Source organism: Trichogramma pretiosum, unplaced genomic scaffold, assembly GCF_000599845.2.
Source record: "Trichogramma pretiosum strain Unisexual culture from Peru unplaced genomic scaffold, Tpre_2.0 scaffold8, whole genome shotgun sequence".
Lineage (NCBI taxonomy): Eukaryota > Metazoa > Arthropoda > Insecta > Hymenoptera > Trichogrammatidae > Trichogramma > Trichogramma pretiosum.
In genome coordinates, this window is record NW_019641699.1 from 1,875,316 (window position 1) to 1,896,674 (window position 21,359).

Genomic DNA, 21,359 nt, shown 5'->3' on the forward strand with positions numbered 1-21,359 from the left:
CACTTGCACGTGTGGCGAGTTCATTTCATTCGAGTGGAGCTAGTTGCACGGGAGTTATTCATAAATTCTGCTGAGCTCACAATGAAAATTTACCCTTTTTCGCTCAAAAACAGTCACGGCTTCAGTTTATTCTACAAAAAAACAAACATTTTCTATACACACGCTTCAGAGAAATCGTAAATTTTAACTTTATGGGTCATTCGTACTTTTCTACCAAAGCGCTTAATAGGGTGGTAGTCTAATACGTCCAACTGTGGATTAGATTGTCCGTTATTTTCCAAATTGCTCAAATCCTCGCTCTCAACCCTTGAAAGTTCATCATTTGGCTTACAATGAAAGAAAATCACTGTCCGATCTCAATAAGTTAACTGTATAGAGTAGATCACTCTACACGGAAAAGTGATTGGCTCTTGAAAGATAAAGCTACGAGAACTACAAAACACGATGCAGACTTGCACCACAGGAGGTCGTGCTGCTTAAGCTTTTCTGAAGCTGTTTTACGAAAAGCGAAGCAAATCTCCACTGTCCTACGCAGTATCTACCAAATTTTTTAACCATTGCAGCTTTCTACAAATGTCGCGCGACCATGCACTCGAAAACGTTAAGCAGTCTTAGCAATTGACGAACCTGCATGCTCTTTCGTAGTGCAATATTTTCCTGTTTCATATTTCAAGAATCAATCACTTTTCCGTGTATCTATAGATAGTGCCACATGCGTCCGTTTTTCCCGTTTAAATAATATGGGAAAATTAAAAAAAATGTAAATTCGAATACGTAAGAGTGTAATACACAAATATGTCCTCTATGGTCAAGAAGCATCACTTTCCAATATCATAATGTGTTTCACTGTTTACAAAATGACCTTAAGTTTTAACGAAAATGCGTTTTGCATTACTTTTAATTTTATTTCATTTGAATTGTAAATATTTTTGCTAATTGAAAATTTTTAAAAATAAATTCATCAACTGAAGAAAATTATAATTTTCATTAGAATCACTAGTTAGCTCTTAGTCAAGACATTTATAAAAGAATAATAATTATTCTGGTTTTAAACTTTCCAATAACGTTATCGTATCGAATTAAAAATTTATAGGAAAAATATCATAAAATAAGTCCAAGAAGGCGTACACATTATTTGAAGACGTTTTGAAAATTTTTTTCGACTAACATACAGTTCAATGACTATAAAAATGAGCCATAACTGCAAGGGTTTCATCACTTTTAGGTGCAAGCAAACTTTTAATAGTTCGGGTGCGAGTTTTCATGCAATTTTGTTCATAAGGGATACCCTAATCTTTATAGAATATATGGCAAGAGACCGGTTTTCTCTATAACCGGATTTTGGGATGCTCAGTGTTGGCAGGCGGCGTAAGGCATTGCATACATTGGTCAATAGTTCGTGTAATCTCCTCAGCGCACTCCGCATAACACACGTTCGGTTGTAGAATATAGTTGCGAACTTTTGCATGATTGTGCGACGCAACGCATAAAAGAATTATTCATCTACCTATTTATCTGGCAGAATCGTACACTGTCAAGTTCGAGGTATTGAAAAAAGAGAAGAAATCGCGAGTCGATTTTGGTCTGCACAGCAGGATAAAGCCACCTCAGGCTCATCCATTGACAGTCACATAGTTTTGCCTCTCAGTTTTTTTACACTGCAGTACCTTCAATTTTCGCATACAGATTTACCACACTGCCATGCAATGTAAGTAATTTAATCCATATGACACGAAGAATGGCTAGATAAGCAGATCGTAGCGACTTATTCTCAGAATTGTCGATAAATATATTATGATTTCACCCACTTTCGAATCTAGGTAGTCTTTTTTTATTTGGACTTTTGTTGTTTGCTTTTTAGAACAACTTTACATTACAGTGAAACATTTCAAATTCATGCTTCTGCGTATGTGTAATGCAGTGCAGTAAAATTAGACAAGTTATTCGAAAAATTGATGATGCTTCTTTCAGCCCCCATTTATGAATAAATTAAACAATAGCTTTTCATTCTTTACATTATGTTTACATCATTTAAATTAAAAACACGAATGAATTCTTTAAGAAAAAAAACAGTTCGAAGCAATTTTTTATCATGTTTGCAGGAGCCGCGAAAATTATTTATACACCATTCTTAAACTAGGGATAGTTTTCGATTTTCCTAAGATAATAGTCATTTATGACTTAACAGCGCGCTCTCCGCGCTCTGAAGTCTTCATCTATTTTTTATGACTCGCTCATACCTCTTATGAGGAACTGATAAAAACTATCCAGTCAGTAACTGACAAACTCATTCATTTCCCAGATCCATTCTATCAATCAATCAGTTCGGTCAACACTTTTAATTCAAGCTGGCCCTATATTCTCAGTCGATCTAAGTTATACCTGTGCCACATTAATAAGACTGGTTCACTTTTGGTAAAATTTTCGAAATCGCATTAGGGTCCTGCGAATTTTCAGAGCTTTTACAAAAAAAATCCGGTTTTGAAATCTTTGAAAAAGGTCGTTAACCGGTGTTGATAGTTTTTTGAAATTTAAAAACGTGGACCTAAAACGAGCAAAATTGAATCCAGAAATTGAATCCAAACTTTTTTAAGGACACTTCTCCTTCTTTTACTTATTTTATATTTTGACTTTGGCACTTTTTACAATTCATAATTTTGCTATATAAAAATACAATATCTAGCGTTGAGTTATTGTTATACGCACAGCGTTTACGAGTCCATAGAAAAAAGAAAAAAATCTATGTGCACATTGAGCAGTGTAAACGAAAAGAAAATATCGCTTACACTAACAAAACTGACCTAGCCTCGTAATTTAAATTTAATAAAAATGATGGCCTATTCCGTTTCAAGCTAAACAAATTTCCAAAAAGTGCTCGAAAAAAATCAACGAAGCCATAAAAACCTAAAAGAAAACTTCGCGTATAATCGATTGTATATAATTTCATGTTAAAAGTACGTGTCCTTGGACTTTGTTTAAAGTTACACTAGTATGCATGAATCGCACAGATTATACATTGAAAATAGAAAATGTTATTTTGTCGTATTTAAAATATATTAAAATCAAATTAAAATTTTTGCAGCGGGAAAAGCTAAACAATTGCATATTCCAATACAAATAAAAACACAAAAACTTTTCTTTATTATGTATGTAGGAGTTTTCTGCAAAACAAGAGCAGCACGTTTTTGCACTTTGTACCTTTTCTAGGAAATTTAGAGCTAGCTAAGTCGGCCACGCCCGAGGAAGAGCTGCTCTATGAACCTTTTAGCTGTTTTCTTCCCGTAAATAGACTCGATTTTTCTTCGATTACCAATTTCATGGACGTTTGTGGTCAACATGCAAAAATCGCATTAGAGCTTGCAAGTCTAAAAATTACAATTTTTCAACTCTTCTTTGCAAACGCAATCGATATGATAAACAAAATAAAAAATAAAAAGTCAAGGTGAAAAAGCATATCTTCACCCGTTCCATAGAGTATTCAAAAGTATAAACGTAGCGGCATACTTGCGATTTTTGGGTTGAGGGGATGCTCTCATGAGACTCGATCAAAAACTCGATTTTTTTTTTGCTTACTTAGTTAGCAAATGTCCCGTCGAATACATCCCTGAAACCCTTTTTACCAAAATCGATTTACTTGAAAAGTTATAGGCAAAAAACCGAAGCTGTCTTTTTACGAGGGAACGATTTATGTTTGTATGTACATTCACTTTCTAAAATTTTAAACGCGTTTTTCTCGAAACCATGTTTTCTGAATCGGGCGGCAAGATATCTCGAAAAGTACTGCACTTAAAGAAACACTTTTTTCTTCATTTTACAGCTAATTAAATTGTCTGGAGTTGAACCTATACAATTTAAAATTTTTTCATTATTATTACTTTTTGCAGCTCTTGAAAGAGCTAAAAAAGGGCGAAGAAAAAAATTTTCTTTCTGAAGTCCACCATTTTATCAATTTTTAATTTTTTTGCAATTATTTAGGTTCAAGCTCCAGCAAATGTCATCTTGTTTAAGAGGAACTTCGCCTTTTTAGTTTCGGGCAAAAACTGAAGGCGCTAGCTTGCCGCCCGTTGAGGTACCTTTTTTAACACGATCTCCATCAAACGCTGCTAGGCGATAAATAATTCGATATTTTGGTCTGAAAAAATGTGTAAATATAGTTAAATACATACTTTATAAGTACCAAAAAACTTGACTGCATTATTCACTTCCTTCCACGAAAAAAAAATCACGGAAAACTCGTCATTTTTGAGGCGCTAGATGAGAGCCTCCCCTTAAAGTTCTATATAGCAAGTTTTAAAAACTCGTTTTTTTTTACCCGCAACTGGATGACGAAAAAAATATGTGTCGAAGAAATAATCTAATATTCATGATTAAATTATTATTATATATTGACGAGAAATAATTATTTGTAGTCTCACCTAAAAATTGCAACATTGCAGCTACTTTTAAGCTCTTTTGCTATAAAATATTTCAATTTAGCTGAATTAACTTTTTCAACCAAATTCTGGATAGTATTACCTCGTTTTGCAGAAAAAGCATAACTCAATAAAAGCACGAGTACTTGACCAAAAATTATTAATGGTCAATTAAAACCACCGACACTACCGTGGTTCCGTGGTGTAGCGGTTATCACGTCTGCTTTACACGCAGAAGGTCGCCAGTTCGATCCCGGCCGGAACCATCTTTTTGATTTTATATTGGTAAAATTTTGGTTCGCAATCGAGTACTTAATGAAGGCTTATTTCCATTTTTAGTTTGCAATAATTTTTTTTGTGCCCAACCTAAAGTAACATTTTACTCCCTCTGAGCAAAGCCAAAATGTTACTTTAGGCTGGGGGATTCACAAAAAATTGTACTTGCACCTATGTAGCGAAAAAAGAAAGTCTCAGAGCACGTGATTATCAGCCTCGGGTTCGCCTAGGATGATAAATTACACGTTCTCTGAAACTTTCCAGTTTTTCACTCCTTAGGGGCAAAACATACTATTTAATAAGCTTATATAATAGCCGAAATTCTATATTATACTAACGTAGCCTATTAACTATAGCAAATTGGGGCTTTCAAAGAGACAATTGTTTACCCCATTTAAAGTGAAAAATTAAAGTTATTTAAAGATGATTCTGCTCCTGGGTCCAATGATCTTGGGCATAATTCGCGAACTCCTGTCACTCTCATCGCCTTGTGACCGACTCTTTCCTGTTGCATATCGAATTGCATCTGGCATTGGTATGCAGGCCCAGGTAGCGGATGAGAGACATTTCCTACATATTGTAGCTTTCATCCTCTGGCTGCTATAGAGAACAGCAAAACTTCATTTTTTTGGTCGGCCATATGACCAGTCCGAGCTCCCAAAGCATCTCTCGTACCTGTACGACAGCCGCGGTCAGGTGGTTTTCTATCTGCCCAAAGGTGTTTGGCAACCGCGACCAGGGCCATTTTGTCTGCGTGAAAGTGTAGAGTACTCCAATAATCTGTGATGAAAGTAGTTTGAAGTAGGTAAGCAGACGTCTGTATGTGTGTGAGTGTGTATTGGCAGCCAATTTCCAAATCTCAAAAACGGGAAATTATGTCGAATTTCATTGCATTTATTTTCGATTGTCTTAACAATGAACTCGGAAGAACTACTTCAGCAACATTCATTGGAAAAGAATTGTTTGCGAATTCTAATTTTTTTTTCAAAATTCTGAAAAAATAGTATATTTATCAACGGGTGCAGTTATTAGGTTATTAGTTATTAGGAAAACCTTGACTGCACCCGTTGAGAAATAAGTACAAATGAAGTGATTTTTAAAATTTTTCTGTAATCATAATGAAAGCAAAGTAGACAAGCTTTAATTTAACTTTATAATTTAATTTAATCATTTATTTCTTTTTGATATTGAAATAATTATTCTTATACTTTTTTAAATTGTAATTTTATTAAAGTTCTATTAAAAAAGCTATCATGACCGGCTGACGCTTTCCCCACCCGCCCGCACCTTGCCCTTTGCATATTTATACATTTTATAATGTGAATTTAATTTTATATTTTCTTTCATTTCTATTCACAAAGCATGAATGTCAACCTGTTGCCTACACTATCTTCCACCTCTACGCTTTTTCTACCTTTACTTAAGCGTAAATAAAACGATGGTGTAGATTTAATTTTATATTTTCTTTAATTTCCATTTATGAAGCGCAGTGAATGCTAACTTCCCCTCTCCTCTTTTCTGCGCCCCCCTCTCCCATCTCGTCACCACCATTGCACTATTCGTCTGTCGACCTTCCATTTTTAAATCCAAGAATGTACACCCGCCAAGTTAGATACGCGGACCTCGAAAATTTGAAATCGATTAGTCGCCTCCTTCACTGCGAAAGGTACGTCGTGAAACTGTAGTCACGCGCTGTTGTTTATAAACAAGTGAAGGAAGCGACTAATCGATCACAAATTTTCGAGGTCCGCGTATTTAACTTGGCGGGTGTACATTCAATTTTATATTTTTATAATTTTTTATTTTCCGTCATAATTCCCATTTTTGAAACAGTTTATTTAGTATTTTCTCGAATGTTTTTAGTTTCTGTTGGTGAAGCCTAAAATATTCCTTACCCGTAGTGCCCACAAACCTACCATTTTTAGTGAGGGCAAGAAAGTAAATTTAATCTAATATTTTCTTCAATTTTCAATTTTCGAAATTGACTCCTGAATAGAGATTTAATTCTTGCTTTCCTTCTTTCATTAAACAGTGGCTGCAGTGTCGATCAGTTTTATAATATAGAGATGTATACCATTTGCGCCAGTGCGAGCAAAAAATTATAATTGCAATCAATTTTGTACGGGATAAAATTATGGAAATTGATATGGAAAGGGTTACACTTAATAAATCGCCGGTTCTTGTGAAAAAAAACATCGGAAAAAACACTATCAAAAGAAACCCATTTGTAAAATGCTATGGAAAAAACACACCTCATCGGATGCCATGAAGAAAAACACATCTCATCAAATGTCACGGAAAAAACCAACTTCATCGAAACGCCGTGAAAAAAAACATACCTCATTAAAATGCCGTGAAGAAGAACACACCTCATCGAATACAATCAGGGGCATTTCGATAAGGTGTGTCTTTTTCACATTGTTTTGATGAGGTCGGTTTTTGTTTACGGCATTTCAATGAAGCGTGTTTTTATTTATAAGCACCTGCGAAATACACTCTGGAACTACATAAAAAAAATTTTTTCATTCATACCATTTAATTTGTAACAATGGAGTTGCCTGATCGAAAAAGATCAAAAAGTTAAGGGGTTGAAGGAATTTAGGAAATTCACGAACTGATTCTTACCGAATTTTTTTATCAGACACTCTTTATGATTAAAGCTACAATACATATTAGGGTGTACCCCTTTTTTAAATATTTCGAATAAAAAGAATAAAATAAAATATATCTCAGGAGCCGAGTGAAAAACTGTAAGATGGTATATTTTTGCAGGTCTGTGCACAACATTGGTGCTGAAATAAAAAATTTTCAGCTCGGAGTAGCACGAGGCAAATAAATACTAATTAAACTTTGCGATTTTTTTTCTCCCATAAAAAGGGTTTAACGAAAAATTTTCTCCGAACAAAAAGTGCTTAATTTTGATCAAAGAATATGTGTGAATTTTTTCAGATTTTTGCGGACCATTTTTGGATTTTTGGAAATATTGACGAACGCCAAAAATCCAAAAATGGTCCGAAAAAATCTGAAAAAATTCACACATATTCTTTGATCAAAATTAAGCACTTTTTGTTCAAAGAAAATTTTTCGTTAAACCCTTCCTATGGGAGAAAAAAAATCGCAAAGCTTTTCATTTCCACATTAGTATTTATTTGCCTCGTGCTACTCCGAGCTGAAAATTTTTGATTTCAGCACCCATGTTGTGCACAGACCTGCAAAAATATACCATCTTACAGTTTTTCACTCGGCTCCTGAGATATATTTTATTTTATTCTTTTTATTCGAAATATTTAAAAAAGGGGTACACCCTAATACATATAGAACGATTTTTGAATTTTTCAAAATTGATTAAACGGCGGACATATTTCGAAAAATTATGTTTTTTACAACGTTTTTGTCTATAAAATTTTATAAAATCAGAATTTCGTCACAAGAGAATTTAAAATTTAGGCCTGTTTTATTCTCTTCCGCATGTACACAAAAGAGGAAAAATCCTTCGGGCGCCATTCTGAATTCTGTGTGTCCTTTTGCTTCAAGGTCAATGCACATGACTGCACAGAGGTGTGTGCATGCCAGAGAGAAAGAGAGAGAGAGAAGTAAAAGTTGTCCACTCTATCTTACAGGATTTTATTAGTTATTATGACCCACCATGATTTAAAATAAATGTTTCATATATATAGCGGACCTGAGCATTAGCAACAGAAACCGGCAACGTCCAGACTTATCCACCACGTACGTGCATTGTATAGCGATAGGTCAAAGACAGACGAAGCTTTGGGCTGAGTGTGAACGATCGCTTTTTTTACCTTTGGTCTACAGTTATCTGTCTTTCTCGCTCGATCGTTTCTCACCAGAAATTATTTTGCTTTCTTCGTAAGGATCAATTGCATTTCTGCGCTGGACAGACGGGTAGGTCTGCGTGGCTGTATGCACACGAGCTGCTTATAGCCAATCTGCACGCATGCACATGGTAAGTTTACACGTAGGGAAGAAAAGCCGAGTGGATCGAATCGAAGCCCGCTGCAGATGATCGCTCGAGTTGCGGCAACATCGCACCTGCACTTGGCTCGTGATCTTTCTGTTTCTTAGCTCGTGGCGCTTCTCACTGCATAACTCGTGAGGCCAGAAGCTCCAATCAAAACTTGGCAACGTCGTCGTTGAGGCTGACACAGGCCACCCGCCACACAAACATACGCAAGCATAGTGTACGATGCACCTCAAGAACTGCAGCGATTACAGAAGCATTTCACGGCACCGCGTTGCATCTCGCTATTTTTCAAGGGACCGAGTTTCGTCCAAAGATTTAAGCGTTTATGAATCATACCGTTTTTTGATTCACTTCAGTTATTGATTCGTTCAATACCTGAACTTTCAACAGTCAACGTTGTAACTGTATGAGTTAAAACATATACACTTGGCTGAGATTTTGTCGAGCACTGGTTAAAAGCTGAGTGATGATCCCAATGCTACAAAGCTGACTTTTAATTCCATCGCTCAAGATTTAAAAATAAAAAAATTAAAAAAAAGGGAAACTCATATTAGTAGAAATTAAAACTGATTGTCTTGCTGGGAGTAAAAAATCCAGCAGCGTAAGTATATTGAACGCAACTCATACAGAAGTCAGTTGCTCGTCTTTAGGAAAGGCTCGTTCGTAAAACGAATCACCTGTTGAGCAACACACGCTGGCACGGAGTTACATGTAGGTATATAGAGGTGCTCCGAGCTCGCAGCGGCTTCCGATTGTCCTTCATAAATTGCTTCCTATAATATTGTAAAATATATAATATCCTCTACTTTTCCTTTCATCCAATTCAAAATATTTGCAAGAGATGCATGCTACAACTTTAATACTGAAGTCTTCGTAATGTCGCAATCCAAAATCTTACATAGCAAAAATTGCACTGTCATCAATATGAAACGATCGACATTGATAATCGAAAAATTATTAAATAATGAGTCGAAAAGCTACTTCGCGATAGTAGGAGAATAATAACTCGCAAGGTATAGGCCAAGTCGCTCTGCAACCCGCGGGTCATTCAACCGCGCACTCACACGTGTGCCTGTCTACTCGAACGATCGACTATACGACTCCGTAAACCAACCTCCACAGTCGAAGCCTCTGAAGGTGTTTGTGGCAAAAAAAACGAATAATACTCACCTATAGAGTAATTCCTCCCCTGCCCATTGCTATACTGCACATGTGTGTTTTGACTGATGTTTATTGATTAAACTTCAGAACACGTCGTACCTCCGCTCTATTGTCATACACGGTCGATTCTTTGTGATGACGTAAAAAAAAGTCGAATTGTCTACAATAATAAAAAAATAATAATAAGGCCCGTTTAAATCGTTCTTCAGGCTTGTGGACTTCTGTAAATACGTCCTGAGATAATTTTTACCGAAATACAATGCAATTAACGTTTACAAATCACCAATCATTTTTTATCCATTTTTTATCAACGGTAATTCGATTCAGTCTATTTTGGCATGCAATATTTCCCATTTTTTATTATCATCTACTTAAATTGACGCTACCTACAAAGACAATAACTCAACAATTTTTTGCGAAAAGTATGAAGTTTGAAAATGCGGTCTAGAGTAGAATTAAATTTTTTCATATGCGAAAACAATACGAAATTTGTTATTTATGCAGCGAGTGCCCAAAAGGCGTTTTTGCGCACAAAGATACGCGCCGGCACGAGTAAAAACTTGTTTCGCACACATTGTGTGGAAAAAGCTGGGTACGTATTGCATACAAAATTTTATGCAATAGTATGCAAAAAGTGCATAAATAACAAACATGATATGGTTTTTTACACAATCACAAAATTCCAGTAATTTTACCGCATACCAGTATCCAAATAGTAGATAACGAGCGGGCGGTGTAATATTGACAACCACCCCAGTTGCGTACACTAATTCATAGTACATTATAACCCTCGCTGCGCTCGGGCGTCAAACTGAGACTCGTGCGAGAATCACCCACTTCGCGCACGAGTGACGTATACTATTTATTTATCACGAGTTGCGGGAAGTTTTTATTTCCCGCACGCTCAGCCGTGCGGGAAGTATGTAATTTCGAGAAGTATCGTTATTACAGTACTGCTCGGGGATTACGTACTTCCCGCACGCTGTGATAAAAATATATTTTAAAATTAAAAACTAAACATTTCAAAAGTAAAATTGAATTTTTATGCTTTTTTATTTATATTAAACACTAGCTTGTCCCCTAAAGAGTAATTGATTTTGATGTCAGTGATCTCAACTTGAATCGTGATTTCCTTGGATTAAAACTCCGAAATTACAGTTTATGATAACACTTGTGTTGAACTTTTTGATGTGAATTTTACCTACAATAGTAGTAACGTTACTGTTTTGGTAGGCAGCGACAATGTATAATCAATTTTTCTTGTATTTTTGAACGGTGATCAATGTTTTTTGATTTTGACCTTTTTTCAAAAATGTCTATACTTGTTTGAAAATCCTGTGAAAAGTCATGTCGATTTCGAAAAAAATCCCAGCGAAGAGTCTGATCGTAAGAAGTGAACTTCGAGCCTCAGACAACCAATTATAAAGAAAAAATAATACACGGGGAACGACTGATTGAGAAAACTTAAAGCAATCGTTTAAATTACAATAATATGCATATTTTTCAATGGTTTTTGAATCAATGATTTTTTCGATTCATGACTACGACCATTTCTGATTCAGAAGAAAAAATATTTAGAAGATACCGAAATTGAGCTGAAATGAAAAACTCACTGACAATTTTTCTTAAAAGATATTTAGCAAAAATCTCAGATAACTTTTTCAAATATTTTAATTTTCAGCTTATTTTTGTTATTTTTACGATGGCATTCATACCTGGAACATAAAACAGTAAATGGGTGTGACACTTTTGCATACGACCTTATTATATTTAATTATAAACTGTATACAAAAAAATTATGTAAACAAATTAAATATTGAGGTTTGTCTCTCTATTTTTCGCTTGGTTTAGATTAGATAGATTATTTCGCTATCCAACTCAAAAAAGTATCTCGTTGAACTTGGAATCAAAAAACAACCCAATCTTCGTTATTAACATAGGACTTGGTACGCTTTTGTTATCTTATAAAAATTTACTGCTGACAAGAGCAATATGAGATGAAAAATTACGATTCATTGAAAAAATTATTTCATGACACAAGAGCTTGTCATGCATCGAATTGATTAAAAAAGCCAAATTAATAAAAAAAATGTCTCTAAATTATCGTGCAATAAACACAATTTCGCTCCTAGATTTGTAGTAAATATATCATATGTAAAAAATATAAATGAATCTTTATATAAATACTCATATACTCCAATAATCCCTATATTCTCAATTGACATTTTGTGATGTTTTATTTTACTTCAATAGAACATTTTTATTTTGACCTTATAATTGAGCATCATAAAAAGATAGTCGTTATTATAATGATGTTTGCAGAATTTTAAAGCTAATATTTACACAAACAAGTCAAATCTAACAATAAAGAAAATTTTTTTATTTTTTTAAATTAACAACATGAGCTTTAAACTTTATCGCTTCTCTTCCAAGATTCAAGAGAAGAATTACATTCAGCATCTCTTATAGGTAAATTACAACTGATTGGTTTACTAGAATCTAATAGATCAAACATTCTCAACAATGCATTGAGAGCTGCCATTTTTTCCGCTTCTTCAATTGAATCGCCCATTCCTAAAAAATATTTTTTAGTATTAATTTTAATGATTAAGCAGACATGATATTGCATTAAAACTTTTAAAAAATGTTCACCAGAGCCCAAAAATTCTTTATTGGAATAAACTGCTATATTATATACTGGAATAAGTGTGTTGACACCAGTTTGCCCTATTATTCTAGATTCTGCATATGCCCTTCCTTCTCTATCAAGAATATCATTTAAAATTTCCATTGGGTCTTCGGGACACCAAATTTCTATTAGATCTTTTTCTGCCAAAGTAGATATAACAATGTCACGAATAAATTTGCCGACATGCTCCAAATCAACACTTCTATTCAAAGCCGAAACTAATGCATAGAATGTATTCATTAGAGTTTCTTCAGACACTGGATATTCCTATTGTGTAAAAAATTAAATGTTAAATTTATCTTTTATATTTTTTAATACTTTTATTTAAATTCCAAAATACTTACTGCTGTTAAAATGAGATCTTTTGTTCCAATTCCTGAAGATGTCTTAGCTAAATTTCCTTCAGCCAATAAATAGTTTTTCAAGGCTCTTAAAATAAAAATAAGTAAAATTTAGAAATTATCAGGGCAATAGATGAAAATAATAAAAATCTTCAAAAATATATTTTACTTATTGTTTTATTATTTTTACTTGTTCTTTTGTAGCTAATAATTAAGAGTTGTGGTGTTCATTTTTTAATATACTTACAGTATACATTCTCGAGGTGCCAATGGTAAAACTTCATTTAAATAATTTTCTACAACAAGAGATGCAATTTGTTTTCCCTCATCTATAAGTTCTTGATTATCAACAAGCTGTAATTGTGATTCCAAACCAACTTTTTTTCTTTCGTCTTCTTCTTGAATTATGTAAGATCTATGTGTAAAAGCTTGCTCTAACAAATCAGTCTTGAATTTTTCTGATAATCTTTGATTGAATGCATATAACTCAGCATCCCTATTCCAATCAATCCATTTGTTTCTTGGTTGACTTATAGGATCTTTTTGCATTCTTTTCCTTTTTGTCAGTTCTATTAAAACTGGTCTGACTGATCTTTTGATCTCTCTTTGAACTAAATAGATTTATTATTAGATATAAAATAAATAGAGCTTTCATTTAAATGCAAATAATAATTGCATTTTTAAAAGATGATCGAAACTACTCACATATTTGATTTACTAATGCTGCTCTTGGTAGTTGAGCAGCTAATCTTGCACAAACACGCAATCGAAACATGATCGTAGCACAAATTTTCAAAACAAAAAAAATTTATAATAAATATTATAGTCGTTTACGATTATACAAACAACATCACTCAAAAGTCAAAACGAATTCACAAATGCAATGTAAGGTTATGTAGAATGGTTGATCGACCGTCCAATCAGACGATTCTTCGTAAGCGCAAGTCGCATATAAGCAAATCCCGATTCTTCCAACAAGTCACTCACAACTGTGTGTCTATGTCTGTTTTATTAGTTTTGGCATCGGCCTGTGAAGGCGATAACAGTGTACATATAAGTTAAGACGAGTACTTTATACTTACACGGAAACTTAATTATGAGACTTTTTAGTTTACTCTAATTATTTCTGAAATTCTGTATTAATTACTTTTATTGTTATTGTGGGTGTGTATATAAGCCAAAAAATGTTTAATTCTGACGTAGAACCCGACGTTTCATCTATTTTATCAGGTTTGTCGAACCAAACCAATGATTCACTCAAAGAATTATTAAATACTGATGAAAAGTTTGAAGAGCTCATTAAAGATAATCCTCAGGTATTTAAAAAGTTTTGCATTTTTCATGCATACATTGATATGAAGTCGTTTCAATTGATTGTTGCATTCCTAGCTCTTGGAGTTGAAAGCAGAGAAAGAAGAAATCATGGTGAGAAATAGATCTTTGGCAGAATTCAATTTATCTAAAGAACCTGAATTAGACAAAGCTAGAGCCAAACTACAATCGCTCAGCGAAGAGGGTGGTGAATTGTGTTCTAGTGTGCAAGCTAAACTTGAACAAATAAGTAAGATAAATCAAATCTCATTCACCTAATTAATTATTTTGACAAGTCTTTTAACAAGAAATTATAAAAATGATATATTTTTGGCTGATTTAGAAAATAAAGCTGGCACTATGACTGCAGATTTAGCTTTAGATCTGTTACAAACAGCAGCAGCAGAAATGGAAGAAGAGTCAGAGGTTGGTATTTATATGTACAATGTAAATTTAAAAAAAAAATCTAAAAATAATATAAATTTCAACTTTTAGAAAATAGCAGAAAAATTTTTGACTAGCGATTTAGAAGTGGATGAATTTTTGGAACAATTTTTAACTAAACGTAAAATTATGCATATGAGAAAAGTAAAAGTTGATAAAATGAAAGAACTAATGAAAAGGCCATCTGTTCATTCTTCTATCAATCCTGGATATCCAATTTCTGGAAATTTTCCAGGTTTATCACCTGCTGTTCCATACCCAACAGGCCTTGTTTCAATGCCTATGCCAGTGCCTCCAATTTTAAAACCTTTCTAGATAATATTATTTTCAAAATTTTGAATGTGATTGAATGTTGTACTAGTTGATGAAATAATACAATTAATTTTTCACTAAAAGTTTTATATTACTTTATGAAAACTTGACTGATTGCAAAAATAAAGTAAAATTTTACTTCTTATGCCCTGATTTATTAATTTAAGATATTTTTACTTTGGTCTGGGTTAAAAAATCATACAAATAAGTTGCTAGATGGTATGACTAAAATCAATTTGAAATCTATAAATGTAAAGGTATATTACACTTTATTTTTTATGTACAATAGACTTTTCCTTGCTGTACAGTAACAATGGCTTTGTATTAGTATTTACAAATAAAATAAACAAATATTACTATCATATTTAAAACATTATCTACAAATGTGTACAAAAAATACTTTAATCCTTTAATCTTGAATCATCTGTACGTGCTCTCCTTTCCCTGATCAAGTTTTTATCATAATCATCGAAATACATTCGTTGTAGCGTCAACAAAGTTATGATTGTTATAGCTACACTTATGATGAGTCTGGCAGCAGCTTGATTATTTTCTATATCTAGCTCTTGTTGCTTCATATATTGCTCTCTCTTTATTTTTTCAGATTTATATTTTAAACTTCTATGCAATGTCCGCCCATAGTGTGCTTGAGTCCATGCATCAAAGTCAAATCCGGTAGCTGTGAAATCTGTTCGTTCTGATGTGTTGTATGTTCTTGACTTGTAGAAACCTGCCATTGGGTCCTCTGCTACATCATGATTAACTGATTGTGAAACATGGTGTCCTGTAGCCATTAAATCACGATCGTACAATTTTCGTTTGCTAAAATTACCTAACACTTCGTAAGCATCTGATATATCTTGAAAAGATTTTTTTGCACCCTCAGTTTTATTAACATCGGGGTGAAATTCTTTGGAAAGTTTGTAATAAGCAGATTTAATGTCATCTTGAGTACTACTTTGGGAAACTTTTAAAGTTTCATAATGAGTTTTTTGATGTACACTTTTTCTGGCTCTAGTACTCATGTGAACTTTGATTTCTTGTATGATTGTTCTGGATCGGTTCATTTTCTAAAATTATTAAACTGTCATCAGAATAATTTCACATTTTATGTAATATATGTAATATATGAAGTACATACATATTGTTATAATTTTAAGTTATCGTTTAATTTTATGTATAAGTTTTAATAAGATAAACAAATTTAACTTGATAATTTCACATATTTATGTAATAACATCGTTCAATCGCAAATGTCAGTTATAACACAATGCTATGTTTTACCTAGTTTCATTGAACAAGATGTCTTATTACCAAAACATTCCGAGCTACCTTGACAGCAAAGCATGAAGATCATTGATTAGCAAGTTACCCGATAATGTCATTCGAATACTTGATCATGCGAATCAATAATTCTTACGCACTTAGACTATAACTAACTGTACAGTTCATAGAACCAACTTAACTGACAAGGCCGAGCATTGTCACATTTGTAACCTATAACTACAAGATTCACCTGTAAGTCACCATCTGATCACATCGTATGTACGCAAGCGCGCTAAAATTTGCAACTTGCAATCAACAAAATTGCCAGCACAAATTCATTATATCCATTCAATCTTCTTCAGTGAACAAAAATTTCAATAAAAATATCTTTATCAAAAATAGTAAATATGAGCGTTCAATTAGAAAAAGTTTTCAGTGAATACTTTTATCTAAATGTTGAAAAAATAAATTCATTTTTTTTTTTCATAAAATTAGGATGCTATGTATCTAATTTATTACTCATTGTAACTTTTATTCAAAGACTAATATTTACTAGTATTTACTTATCTGTACTCTTGAAATGGATCATACGAAGAAAATAAGATTTTTCTCGGTCGAGAAATTTTTTTTCAAAAACTGGGTAGAAAATGTCAATCTCGCAAGCTCCACGCACGAGGCGCTACGTTCGTCGTTACATCCGACCATTCGCTATGCGCGAGGCGCACAACGGCGTTTTAACAGCTTCGTGTTCACAGTCCACATTGACATGAGAACGCATGCGGTCGCTGCAGACGTGAGAGAAACAAGCACGGTGTGTTCTGACTCAGTGAAAAGGCACATTTTTCATCACAAGTACCGGTGAGTTTTGATTATCAACTCTTAATCATATTCTCATTAAATACTTCTGCTGTCGTGTAGTATAATGTATTATTTGTCGTTGTCGAGTGTCATAATTATGTATGAAATGAGCCTACTTGTCAGACGTAGTACGTAAGCTTCGCCACGTTTATTCACTTCAAACTGCATGATGCATGTGCCATTGCCCCAGATTTTTATTTATATTGTTGCTTTGTACGTACGTAACAGTTGCGATTGATGAGACGGATCATTCTAACGAACATCATTTAACCTGAAAGTTCACTGAGAATAACAGACATGTCGTTTTATAGATCAATCTTTTGACCAAAGCAATGATTGCTGAAAAAGATGATCACTAACTCATGTGCATTTCGTATTTAGAGTGTGATTACAAACTGATGATACTGCATATTTTTTGTTACTATATGCGCACAGTACAACTTTTCAGAGTTAGCTGCTGACGTTAGAGACGGATCGTTTCTCGGAAGTTTTTTTTACAAAAGTCATATGAGCGCATACACTTTTATTACTTATTAATCGTTTTAATTTTCCCACATTACTATTACTTCATTCCTGTAATGTATTTTTATCTTTTAGAAATTTTTCAAAGCTAGTCTTTATCTATTCATTCTTGTTAATTGACTTTACAGTAAATGTGATTGAAATTGTATTAATAATATTAAACATACATTAGCTGAAAACAAAGAAAAGTTTTACAATATGTGTAAAAAAGTCGGAGGCTGATAAAACACCTTCAAGTAATGGAGTTTATATGAAGGCAATCTAGGTGTATACACAATCTGTAGTTTGGGCCGCACTCTCAAAACTGTTATTTTTGGCTGTGGTAAAACAAAAAATTAATACTATTATAATTTTTTTTTTAGATAATTTGTGCTTGATTAATATTTTAAATACCATATCGAACATCAGATTCAAAAGTCATAGATTGTTGCTCATTTCCATATATATTTATGTTACAAATGTATGTTGATTTAATAAAAATATTACCTAGGAATCTTATAATTTAATGAAATAATTTTTATTTCAGTGCTACAAATTAACAAAGAAGATTACAGACGTCAAATAAATTTGATTGGAATTAATTATTGGTAATTTTACATTATATAGTATTAAAAGGGTACTTACTCAAAAAATAATGGCAGCCAAAGTAACACATTACGAACCTCCAAGTTCAGCAAGTTCTGAGAGTGAAGATGGAAAAGATGATAGAGAAATGTTTTTTACTGAAGAAATATCCATGGATAATAAATTTGAAATGGGTACTCCTACTCCAGTTCCAACTTCACCAAGACCACCATCTGCTAGCTCTACCAAATCACCTCATTCACGCAGACAAAGGACCGTAAGCTGTTCTCAATCCAACAAGAAAACTGCTGCTGAGTCAGTTCTCCAGAGTAAAACAAGGACAATTTACACAGCAGGCAGGCCTCCTTGGTACAATTTTGCTGGACAACAAGTTGAACCTTTCATTATAGGAATCTGTGGAGGAAGTGCATCAGGAAAAACTACAGTTGCTACAAAAATTATAGAATCTCTTGATGTGCCTTGGGTTACTTTATTGAGTATGGACTCATTTTATAAAGTATTGAATGAAAAACAGCATGAAATGGCAGCTCGCAACGAGTACAATTTTGATCATCCTGATGCATTTGATTTTGAGTTGTTAAGAAAAACTCTACAGAGACTAAAAGAGGGTAAAAAGGTTGAGGTCCCTATTTACAACTTTGTAACACACAGTAGGGAAAGCCGAACAAAAACAATGTACGGGGCAAATGTCATTATATTTGAGGGGATTTTAACTTTTTATAATGCGGATGTCTTAAAAATGTGTGACATGAAAGTCTTTGTAGATACCGATGCAGATGTAAGATTAGCTCGGCGATTGAAAAGAGATATTTCTCAAAGAGGTAGAGATTTAGACGGAGTTTTGAAGCAGTATAATACCATGGTAAAACCTTCGTTTTATTACTACATTGCACCATCAATGGTCCATGCAGACATTATTGTTCCCAGGGGAGGAGATAATGAAGTAGCTATTGAATTGATAGTGCAACATATTCACACTCAATTACAACTAAGAGGATTCAAACTGCGAGAAAAATTAGCTCTTTCTTATATTGGTCAACCGCTTCCCAACTCATTGTACTTACTTCCTGACACTCCTCAAATAAAAGGCCTACACACTTTTATTCGCAATGAAAAAACTCATAGAGATGAATTCATATTCTACTCTAAGCGCTTAATGCGTTTGGTTATAGAATGTGCTTTATCATTGTTGCCGTTTAAAGAAGTATCGGTGGAAACTCCACAGGGCGTTTCATACAATGGGAGGCGAAACGCATCCGAAAAAATTTGTGGTGTGTCAATTTTAAGAGCTGGTGAAACCATGGAACAACCATTAAGAGATGTCTGTAAGGACATACGAGTCGGTAAAATTTTAATACAAACGAATTTCGAGACCGGAGAGCCAGAATTGTACTATCTGCGATTACCGAAGGACATAAAAGATTACAAAGTAATCTTGATGGACGCAACAGTTGCGACCGGTGCGGCTGCTATGATGGCCATAAGAGTTCTTCTGGATCATGACGTACCAGCTGATAACATAATGCTTGCATCGCTATTGATGGCTGAGTCAGGAGTGCATTCTATAGCATACGCCTTCCCAAATGTAAAAATAGTTACATCTGCACTCGATCCAGAAATAAATGAAAAGTTCTATGTTTTACCGGGCATCGGTAATTTTGGCGATCGGTACTTTGGAACTGAGCCATCGACCACCGCCGATGATTAGTTTCGTTCAATCCTTATTACTATTTAGACGATTTCTTTAGATCTGATTACATCTGAAGTTTGTAATACGAGCCGATGATGGTTTTTGACAAGTGACGTTTTACTGTAAAAAATTTAATGAGATAAATCAGTTAAAGAAAGCATAAAACTGTGATTGATCAATTATGACTTGTAATGATTCGTTCCAAATTTAAAATGTAAAAATCTTTTCAAAATTGAATGTTTTTTTTTTAATCTAAACAACTAGATTTTATCTTTTCTAACACATATAGATATAGTGCAGAAAATTTTATCATAATCAGCGCCAAACAGTAACTAAAATTATTAATACTAGTGCATGACGAGATTGACCATAAGGACTCAATTCCAATTAATTATTTTAGATGTTACTTATAATATTACAAATTAAATTTTCAGAGAAAGAGAACTTAGCCATGTGGCTTCTCAAAAATTTGTGCGAAAAAAATGTACTGTTTCGCGTTGCGTCAATAGATCAATTGATATGTATCATTGTTATTTGCTATTAAGCTCAATTTGTACATACTTTCTCATCAATTGATTTTGAAGATCATTACGGCTTTTTATTTATACGCGTTTTAATACACGAAATTCTATTAAAATATACATTTTCAATCAACGCAAAGAATTACGTGCATTAAAACAGTTGATTTACTTTGTTTTAATGAAGCATTTTTATCAATAACTTATTTATACAATAAATAAAAATCATTTCATTAAATAAGATTGCATATTTTTTTAATACTTATTTTAAAAATTAATTTATCGTGAGATCCTAATGAATATTTTTTTAAATTATTCAGAAAATCATTTCGATGACTATCATATGGCGCGTAAAAACGTTACTTAAAATTTTGTTAATCTACTTGAAGATATAAAGAACAAAATCATTACATTCTTTTAAATTAATATTTTTAAGGACTAATTTAATAACAATATCAATACGAGATTGTTAGATTTTAGTAAAGGTCAGTAAATTCGATAAAGTATGTCAGATTTTTGCCATAGATAATTATAGAGAACGAACAACTCCATTGTAAAAAAGTTGTTCCAAGCATATGAAAAAGTATTGATACTGCCCTTTTAGGTTTTCCATCAACTTTTTATGCAACAATCTCGTTCCAAAATGAACCCCTTTACTACATTTCTACTTGTAGTTTGTGAACCATACAAGATAGAGCTATAATCTAAAAAAAAAATATAGAAAATTTAATTATCTTCCTAGCGATATGTCGATGGACCAAATCGGATTATTAGTTTTCGAAAAAAACTCATAAAAGTGCGAAAAACCGTGTTTTTTTATTTACAAAACAAGTAAAAAAAAGTGAAAATAACTTGTGTACTTTTTCAAATAAAGACTTGAAATTTTTTAAAAGGTTTTTGAAAGTTCAAGTTTTAAAAAACAAATTATTTCATTGAAATTTTCATGTATAATAACGTTTTCTATTAAAAAAAATGTATAAAAATTGTAT

At 33.2% G+C, this 21,359-nt stretch overlaps 4 protein-coding genes and 1 non-coding gene across 8 annotated transcripts; 3 read left to right on the forward strand and 2 right to left on the reverse strand.

Moving 5' to 3' along the window:
• The first annotated feature begins 4,605 nt into the window (after window positions 1-4,605).
• On the forward strand, window positions 4,606-4,678 carry Trnav-uac. Its single transcript has one exon. It is a non-coding gene; the product is annotated as a tRNA-Val (tRNA).
• Window positions 4,679-11,678: 7,000 nt separating this feature from the next.
• Window positions 11,679-13,775, reverse strand: LOC106653026 (39S ribosomal protein L44, mitochondrial). Its single transcript, XM_014372243.2, has 5 exons — window positions 13,570-13,775; window positions 13,112-13,475; window positions 12,868-12,952; window positions 12,487-12,790; window positions 11,679-12,408 (listed from the first exon to the last, which is right to left on the reverse strand). The coding sequence occupies exons 1-5, from the start codon at window positions 13,637-13,639 to the stop codon at window positions 12,242-12,244; spliced, it is 990 nt and encodes a 329-aa protein (XP_014227729.1). The 5' UTR covers window positions 13,640-13,775; the 3' UTR covers window positions 11,679-12,241.
• Window positions 13,776-13,874: 99 nt separating this feature from the next.
• On the forward strand, window positions 13,875-15,076 carry LOC106653029 (vacuolar protein sorting-associated protein 37B). Its single transcript, XM_014372248.2, has 4 exons — window positions 13,875-14,180; window positions 14,254-14,425; window positions 14,519-14,601; window positions 14,671-15,076. The coding sequence occupies exons 1-4, from the start codon at window positions 14,049-14,051 to the stop codon at window positions 14,932-14,934; spliced, it is 651 nt and encodes a 216-aa protein (XP_014227734.1). The 5' UTR covers window positions 13,875-14,048; the 3' UTR covers window positions 14,935-15,076.
• A 107-nt stretch (window positions 15,077-15,183) lies between these two features.
• On the reverse strand, window positions 15,184-16,432 carry LOC106653027 (dnaJ homolog subfamily C member 30-like). 4 transcript variants are annotated; one of them, XM_014372246.2, is made up of 2 exons: window positions 16,246-16,432; window positions 15,184-16,001 (listed from the first exon to the last, which is right to left on the reverse strand). In XM_014372246.2, the coding sequence occupies exon 2, from the start codon at window positions 15,996-15,998 to the stop codon at window positions 15,333-15,335; it is 666 nt and encodes a 221-aa protein (XP_014227732.1). In that variant the 5' UTR covers window positions 15,999-16,001; window positions 16,246-16,432; the 3' UTR covers window positions 15,184-15,332. The 4 variants fall into 4 exon arrangements, with proteins under 4 accessions (XP_014227732.1, XP_014227730.1, XP_014227731.1 ...); XM_014372244.2 differs by having other exon boundaries at window positions 16,216-16,431; XM_014372245.2 differs by lacking the exon at window positions 16,246-16,432 and adding an exon at window positions 16,073-16,209.
• A 508-nt stretch (window positions 16,433-16,940) lies between these two features.
• On the forward strand, window positions 16,941-20,611 carry LOC106653047 (uridine-cytidine kinase-like 1). Its single transcript, XM_014372273.2, has 2 exons — window positions 16,941-17,055; window positions 18,104-20,611. The coding sequence occupies exon 2, from the start codon at window positions 18,212-18,214 to the stop codon at window positions 19,868-19,870; it is 1,659 nt and encodes a 552-aa protein (XP_014227759.1). The 5' UTR covers window positions 16,941-17,055; window positions 18,104-18,211; the 3' UTR covers window positions 19,871-20,611.
• Window positions 20,612-21,359: the final 748 nt, after the last annotated feature.

Bases quoted from the DNA above. Each gene is read 5' to 3' on its own strand.
- LOC106653026 (XM_014372243.2), bottom strand. From the start codon at position 13,639: ATGTTTCGATTGCGTGTTTGTGCAAGATTAGCTGCTCAACTACCAAGA. The intron at 12,791-12,867 runs GTAAGTATTTTG...TTTACACAATAG, and splicing joins AAGATCTCATTTTAACAGCA to GAATATCCAGTGTCTGAAGA. The intron at 12,409-12,486 runs GTGAACATTTTT...AATATTTTTTAG, and splicing joins TAAAGAATTTTTGGGCTCTG to GAATGGGCGATTCAATTGAA.
- LOC106653029 (XM_014372248.2), top strand. From the start codon at position 14,049: ATGTTTAATTCTGACGTAGAACCCGACGTTTCATCTATTTTATCAGGT. The intron at 14,181-14,253 runs GTATTTAAAAAG...TTGCATTCCTAG, and splicing joins TCATTAAAGATAATCCTCAG to CTCTTGGAGTTGAAAGCAGA. The intron at 14,426-14,518 runs GTAAGATAAATC...TGGCTGATTTAG, and splicing joins AGCTAAACTTGAACAAATAA to AAAATAAAGCTGGCACTATG.
- LOC106653027 (XM_014372246.2), bottom strand. From the start codon at position 15,998: ATGAACCGATCCAGAACAATCATACAAGAAATCAAAGTTCACATGAGT.
- LOC106653047 (XM_014372273.2), top strand. From the start codon at position 18,212: ATGGCAGCCAAAGTAACACATTACGAACCTCCAAGTTCAGCAAGTTCT.